The sequence below is a fragment of the Sturnus vulgaris genome, chromosome 30, assembly GCF_052056855.1.
Source record: "Sturnus vulgaris isolate bStuVul1 chromosome 30, bStuVul1.hap1, whole genome shotgun sequence".
Classification (NCBI taxonomy): Eukaryota; Metazoa; Chordata; class Aves; order Passeriformes; family Sturnidae; genus Sturnus; species Sturnus vulgaris.
The window spans coordinates 1,012,868-1,020,307 of record NC_142272.1 but is presented as its reverse complement, the minus strand read 5'-3'; the positions used below and the strand labels follow the sequence as shown (position 1 = coordinate 1,020,307).

General features: G+C 61.9%; 1 protein-coding gene across 1 annotated transcript; it reads right to left on the bottom strand.

Annotated features, from left to right (window-relative positions):
* Nucleotides 1–164: 164 nt before the first annotated feature.
* On the bottom strand, nucleotides 165–6,040 carry RPS26 (ribosomal protein S26). The gene is made up of 5 exons (XM_088180623.1): nucleotides 5,891–6,040; nucleotides 4,121–4,298; nucleotides 2,408–2,538; nucleotides 1,489–1,680; nucleotides 165–227 (listed from the first exon to the last, which is right to left on the bottom strand). Exons 1-5 carry the CDS (start codon nucleotides 5,951–5,953, stop codon nucleotides 165–167), a joined length of 627 nt encoding a protein of 208 aa, XP_088036749.1. The 5' UTR covers nucleotides 5,954–6,040.
* Between the last annotated feature and the right edge of the window lie 1,400 nt (nucleotides 6,041–7,440).

The window sequence follows — 7,440 nt, the reverse complement described above, 5'->3', positions numbered from 1 at the left end:
GGGACGCCCCGGTTCCCTCCCCGCTTCCCTCCCCGCCACGCCCCGGGACCCGCCCGCCGTGCCCGGGGCGGTGGCACCGGGACCGGCCCCGTGTGGAGCCCCCAGCCCGGCCCGGTTCGGTCCCCTCCGGTCCCGGAGCGAAGTTCTCCCCTCCGAGCCCTCGGTCACACACCGGGCCCCACTGAGACCCCCCCCAAAAAACGCACGGGGGAGGGCGGGGTTGGGAACTATTGAAGCCCCCCCAAAACACGGGGAAGGGGTCGAGCCCCCCAAAACACGGAGGGGGCTCGGGCCCCACGGAGATCCCCAAAAAACGAACTATTGAAGCCCCCCCAAAATACGGGAGGAGTCAAACCCCCAAAAACACGGGGAGGGGGTCGGGCCCCACGGAGACCCTCCCCAAAAACCGAAAGGGGGTTGGGGACAATTGAAGCCCACCCAAAAAAACAGGATCGAGCCTCCCCAAAAACATGAGGAGGGGCTCGGAGCCCACGGTGATCCCCCAAAAAGGACGGGGGGACTTGGGATATTGAAGCCCCCCCAAAATACGGGGAAGGGGTCGAGCCCCCCAAAAGAGAGAGGAGCTCCGACCCCATGGAGATCCCCAAAAAACGCACGGGGGAGGGGGTTGGGAGTATTGAAGCCCCCCAAAAACACGGGGAGGGGGTCGGGCCCCACGAAGACCCTCCCCAAAAAACCGAAAAGGGGGTTGGGGACAATCGGAGCACCCCAAAAGAACAGGAATCGAGCCCCCCCAAAACATGAGGAGGGGCTCGGGCCTCATGGAGACCCCTCCCCAAAAGCGGATGGGGTGGTTTGGGAACCATTGAAGCCCCCCGAAAATACGGGGAGGGGGGCTCAGGCCCCACGGAGACCCCCCCCAAAAAAACCGAAGGGGGGGTTGGGGACAATGGAAGACCCCCAAAAAACAGGAGTCGAGCCCCCCAAAACACGGGGAGCAGCCCGGGCCCCACTGCTGCCCCCCCAAATGCAGCTGCCAGGGTGGAGCCCCTCCCCGGACCCCCAAAAACGGGGGGGGGGGGGGCTGACCCCCAACACCCCCAAAAACGGGGGGGTCTGACCCCCAACACCCCCAAAAAAGGGGGGGGGTTCTGACCCCACCCCCCAGCTCGGGGCAGCTCCTGGCCCTGGGGAGAATTTGGGGACCCCGAGCCCCCCAAACCCGGGACAGGGTCTGGGCTCAGGGGAGGGGTCCGGGGCACCCCCAGAGCCCCCCCAGGGGTCAGAGCCCCCCCATTTCCTCCCCTCCAGGGTGGGCAGCAGCCCCCAGGCCCACACTGGGGGGTCCCCAGAGCCCCCCACCCAAAACAAAGGGGGCTGGGAGCCCCTCAGGAAGCCCCCCCCAAATTCCTAAATCCCCCCAAAAACAGAGAATGGGATCAGAGCTCCCCAAACTGACCCCCCCCCCCCCCCCCCAATTCCCAAATCCCCCCAAAACACGGAGCCAGGCTTGGAGCAGCCCCCCACCCAAGATTTGGGGTGAATCCAGCTCTCCCCATAATGAGGGGGGTGAGATCCCCTCCGGACCCCCCCCCAAAATCCCCCCAAATTCTCGGAGCCGGCTCTGGGCAGATCCTTTATTGACTTTGCACTGGGGGGTCCCGCACTGGGCCGGGGTCTCCTCACATGGGCTTGGGGGGGGGGCCTGGGGGCTGCTCCCTGCAGAGAGAAACAAAGTCAGGGGTGCTGGGGGGGGGGCACAGACCCCATCCAGGACCCCCAGACCCTCCCAGGACCCCTCGGGACCTCCCAAAATCCCCTGGGACCCCTCCCAGGACCCCCCCACGTATCCCCAGACCCCTCCAGGACCCCCTCAGACCCCTTGAGACCCCCCCAGGGACCCCTCTGATCCCCCCAGACCCCTCCAGGGACTCCTCCCAGGAGACCCCAAACTCATGGTGGGGTGGGGGCTGCAACCCAGACCCACCCCCCCCCCCCCCCCCCCTCCCCAAACCATCTAGGACCCTCCCAAACACCCCTGGGACCCCCCAGACCCCTTAGGGACCCCCTAGGACCCTCCCTGGGACCCCTCAGGGACCCCCCCAGACTTCTCGGGACCCCCTCAAACACCCCTGAGACCCCTCTTGGCCCCCCCAGACCCCCAGGGACACCCCCCAGACACCCCTGGGACCCCTCAGGGACACCCCCCGACCCCCTCAGACTCTCCAGGACCCTCCCAAACTCCCCTGGGACCCCTTAGGGATCCCCTGGGACCCCCTGGAGACCCCCCCGGACTCACAGCCAGGTGGAAGCGGGGTGGGGGGGTTGCATTCCCTGTGGGACCCATCCAGGATCCCCCCCCCACAGACCCCTGAGGACCCCCCGGACACCCCTGGGACCCCCCCAGACCCCTCAGGGACCCCCTCAGGGACGCCCCCAGACTCACAGCCGGGCGGAAGCGGGGCGGGGGGGTCCGGTCCTTGCGGGCCTCCCGGGAACGGTTCCGAACCACCTTGCTGTGGATGGCGCAGCTCACGCAGTAATGGAGCTTCACGTACAGCTTGGGCAGCACGTAGGCTGGCAGGGGGGAAAAGGGGGTTAGGGACCCTAAAAACAGCCTCAGAGACCCCAAAAATACACCCAGGGACCCCAAAAACAGCCTCAGAAACCCCAAAAATACAACCAGGAACCCCAAAAATCCCCCAAAACCACCCCAGAGATCCCAGAAACACCCCAGGGCAGTAATGGAGTTTCAAGTACAGCTTGGGCAGCACGTAGGCTGGCAGGGGGGAAAAAGGGTCAGGGACCCCAAAAACGCCACCAGGGACCCCAAAAACAGCCTCAGAGACCCCAAAAATACAACCAGGGATCCCAAAAATGCAACCAGGGACCCCAAAAAGCCCCCAAAAACACCCCAGAGATCCCAAAAACACCCCAGGGCAGTAATGGAGCTTCACGTACAGCTTGGGCAGCACGTAGGCTGGCAGGGGGAAAAAGGGTCAGGGACCCCAAAAAACGCAACCAGGGACCCCAAAAATACACCCAGGGATCCCAAAATCAGCCTCAGAACCCCCAAAAATACAACCAGGGACCCCCAAAACACCCCAGAGATCCCAAAAACACCCCAGGGCAGTAATGGAGCTTCACGTGCTGCACGTAGGCTGGGAGGGGGAAAAAGGGGTCAGGGACCCCAAAAATGCCACCAGGGACCCCAAAAATACAACCAGGGACTCCAAAACCAGCCCAGAGATCCCAAAAAAACCCTTGGAGAGCCCAGAGACCCCCAAAACAAGGCCTGGGACAGCCCAGGGACCCCAAAAACAGCCCCCAGGGACCCCAAAAACCCCCTGGGACAGATCAGGGACCCCAAAAACAGCTCTGCAGGGCAGTGGGGGGGGCTGTTTTGGGGGGGCTGTTTTGGGGGGGGCTGTTTTGGGGGAAAAGGGGCAGCAGAGTGGGGCATTTGGGGTGAGCAAGGGGGATCATTTTGGGGGGAAATTGGGGCTGTTTTGGGGGGCGTCAAGGGGAGCCATTTTGGGGTGACAGGGGCTGGTTTTGGGGTGACAGAGGGGCTGTTTGGGGGGACACCAAGGCTATTTTGGGGTGACAGAGGGGCTCTTCTGGAAACCCGGATGATTTTTTTTTTGAGTGGGACAAGGTGAGATAATTTTGGGGTGACAAAAAGATGATTTTTGAAGCGACAAAAGAAACTTTTTTGGGCTGACACCGTGACCCACCCAAGGCTGAACTGAATGATATTTTTAGGGGTGCCAGGGCGATATTTTTAGGGGTGCCAGGGCGATATTTTTAGGGGGTGCCGGGGGATATTTTTAGGGGTGCCACGGGGACATTTTTAGGGGTGCCAGGGCAATATTTTTAGGGGTGCCAGGAGATATTTTTAGGGGTGCCAGGGGGACATTTTTAGGGGTGCCGGGGGATATTTTTAGGGGTGCCAGGGGGACATTTTTAGGGGTGCCGGGGGATATTTTTAGGGGTGCCGGGGGATATTTTCAGGGGTGCCACGGGGACATTTTTAGGGGTGCCACGGGGACATTTTTAGGGGTGCCAGGGGATAATTTTAAGGGTGCCACGGGGATATTTTCAGGGGTGCCAGGGGGACATTTTCAGGGGTGCCAACCCCCCTGCAGGCCAAACTCACAGTCGAACACGCTGGCCTCGGAGATGTCCCTGACAGCAGCGGCCTCCACGATGTTCCTGATGACGAATTTCTTGATGGCCTTGTCCTTGGGCACGCAGCGGGCGCAGTTGGTGCAGCGGATGGGCTGCACGTGCCCGCGGCCCTTCTTGGCTCGCCCGTTGTTCCTCCTCTTCTTGGTCTGTGCCGGGAGAGGGGCGGGATGAGCCCCGGACCCCTCCCACAGGGCTGCCCCCAACCCCCAAAAAATCCCGGAGATCCCACCCATAAAGAGACTCCACCCCCGTGGAGATGTCACCAATCCCGTAAAAATGCCGGAGATTATTCCCAAAAAACTGACCCTAATCCCGGAGATTCCACCCCATAAAAGTGCCCCAAATCCCATAAAAACCCCCAGAGATTCCACCCCACAGAGCTGCCCCCAATCCCATAAAAACCCCGGAGATCTCACCCCACAGAACTGCCCCAAATCCCATAAAAACCCCGGAGATCTCACCCCACAGAGCTGCCCCAAATCCCATAAAAACCCCAGAGATCTCACCCCACAGAGCTGCCCCAAATCCCATAAAAACCCCGGAGATCTCACCCCACAGAGCTGCCCCCGGCCCCATAAAAACCCCGGAGATCTCACCCCACAGAGCTGCCCCCAATCCCATAAAAACCCCGGAGATCTCACCCCACAGAACTGCCCCCAGCCCCATAAAAAAACCCGGAGATTCCACCCCACAGAGCTGCCCCCGGCCCCATAAAAATCCTGGAGATTCTCCCCAAAAAGCTGCCCCTAATCCCAGAGACTCCACCCCATAAAAGTGCCCCAAATCCCATAAAAACCCCGGAGATTCCACCCAGAAAAACCCTACAGAGCCCCCTCAGGGATCTCCCATTTAGAGCCACCCTCAGCCCCATAAAAATCCCGGAGATTCTCCCCAAAAAACTGCCCCCAATCCCAGAGACTCCACCCCACAGAGCTGCCCCCAACCCCATAAAAATCCTGGAGATCTCTCCCCACAGAGCCACCCCCAAATCCCATAAAAATCCCGGAGACCCCATCCCACAGAGCTGCCCCCAGCCTCATTAAAACCCCGGAGCACCCAAGGGTCCCATCTATGACCCTTCAGCCCCATAAAAGCTTTGGGGTCTCCCCATATCCCCCCCCCGCCCAGCCCCATAAAAACCCCAGAGCACCCAAGGGTCCCACCCATGGTCCCTTGGCCCCATAAAGGCTTTGGGGTGTCCCCGTATTCCCCCCAGCCCCATAGATTTGCTTTAGGGTCCCCCTCGGCCCCATAGTGACCCCATCTACCTCCACAGTCACCCCAAAAGCATCTCCTGCCCCCTTAATGCCCCCCCCTCAAAACCCCAAGAGCCCCTCTCTGCATCCCCTGCCCCACATGGGGCCCAAATCCCCCTCTGAGCCCCCCCAAATCTCCTCCGAGGCTCTCAGGATCCCCCCTAAAACCACCCCAAAAGCGCCTCAAAGGCCCCCCCTCAGCATCCTCTGCCCCCCAATTTCCCCTGGAGACTCCACATCCCCTCCCGAGGCTCTCAGGGCCGCACCCTAAAAACCCCCCCAAAAGCCCCCTCAGCTCCCCCTGCCCCACACGGACCCCACATCCCCCTCAGGGTCCCTCCCATACCCCCCCAAAGGGACCCTCTCGGCACCCCCTGCCCCACATGTGCCCCATATGGGCCCCACATCCCTTCCCGAGACCCCTCGGTCCCCTCTGAGCCCCCTTGGAGCCCCCCGGGCGCTCCCGGCCACGCCGCGCTCACCATGGCGGCTCTGAGGGAGAGGCGGAAGAGGCGCGGCCGCAGCACCGCCTTCCTTATATCCATCCGCTGCCTCCGCCCGGAACCGCCTCCGCCTCCGCCACCGCTGCGATCCCCGCGGGGACACCCGAGGAGGCCTCGCAGCGGCTCCGCCCGAGGCACCGGGGCGGGCGGGGGTGAGCGGAGGGCGGCGGGAGTTGGAGAAGGAATTAACGGGAACGGGGATGAGGTTGGGACTATTTTTTCTGAGGTACGCGGAGGGATCCGCGCAGTGCACGCGGTGTAAGAACTCCCGCGCGTTGCGTGTGACGTCACCAGCGAAGCGCGCCCGCCGCGAGGGCTGCTGGGAAATGGAGTCCGGAGCGGGGGGGAGGTGTCCCCTCCCACCCATGGGTGTCCCCAACCCCGGGGGTCCCCAATGTCCTGTGTCCCCTCCTGGGGATCCCCAGTGTCTCCCCCATCCCTGGGTGTCCCCGATGTCTCCTGTCCCTTCCCAGTGTCCTGTGTCCCCCCAAACCCCTAAAGGAGACCCTCAATGTCCTCTTCCCCCCATTTCCGGGTCTCCCCGATGTCCTTTGTCCCCTCCTGGGTGTCCCCAGTGTCCTTTGTCCCCTCCTGGGTGTCCCCAGTGTCCTTTTCCCCCCCCATTCCTGGGTGTCCCCAGTGTCCTTTGTCCCCAAAAAAAACCCTAAGGAGATTCCAAATGTCCTTCCTCCCCCACTTCTGGATGTCCCCAGTGTCCCCTGTCCTTCCCTAGGTGTCCCCAATGCCATTTGTGTCCCCCCCAATGTCCTTTGTCCCCCCCAAAACTCCAAAAGGAGACCCCAATGTCCTTTCCCCCCCTTTCCTGGATGTCCCCAATGTCCTTTCCCCCCCTTTCCTGGATGTCCCCAATGTCCCCTGTCCCTCCCTGGATGTCCCCAGTGTTCTTTGTCCCCTCCTGGATGTCCCCAGTGCCACTTGTGTCCCCCCCAGTGTCCTGTGTCCCTCCCAAAACCGCAAAAGGAGACCCCACTGTCCTTTCCCCGCCATTCCTGGATGTCCCCAATGTCCCTGTTCCCCATTTCTGGCTGTCCCCAATGTCCTTTGTCCCTCCCTGAGTGTCCCCAGTGTCCTTTGTCCCCTCCTGGATGTCCCCAGTGTCCCCTCTCCCAATTTCTGGAAGTCCCCAATGTCCCTTGTCCCCTCCTGGATGTCCCCAGTGTCCTTTCTCCCCCACTTTTGGGTGTCCCCAATGTCCTTTGTCCCCACCTGGGTGTCCCCAGTGTCCCCTGTCACTCCCTGGATGTCCCCAGTGTCCCCTCTCCCCATTTCTGCATGTCCCCAATGTCCTTTTCCCCCATTCCTGGATGTCCCCAGTGTCCCCTGTCACTCCCTGGATGTCCCCAGTGTCCCTGTCCCCCATTTCTGGGTGTCCCCAATGTCCCTTGTCCCCTTCTGGATGTCCCCAGTGTCCCTGTCCCCCATTCCTGGATGTCCCCAATGTCCTTTCCCCCCATTCCTGAGTGTCCCCAATGTCCCCTCTCCCCATTTCTGGCTGTCCCAAATGTCCT

Coding starts and splice junctions, on each gene's coding strand:
- RPS26 (XM_088180623.1), bottom strand. CDS start 5,953: ATGGATATAAGGAAGGCGGTGCTGCGGCCGCGCCTCTTCCGCCTCTCC. Junction 4,299..5,890: donor TCTCCCTCAGAGCCGCCATG/GTGAGCGCGGCG, acceptor CTCCCGGCACAG/ACCAAGAAGAGGAGGAACAA. Junction 2,539..4,120: donor CGAGGCCAGCGTGTTCGACT/GTGAGTTTGGCC, acceptor CCCCCCTGCCAG/CCTACGTGCTGCCCAAGCTG.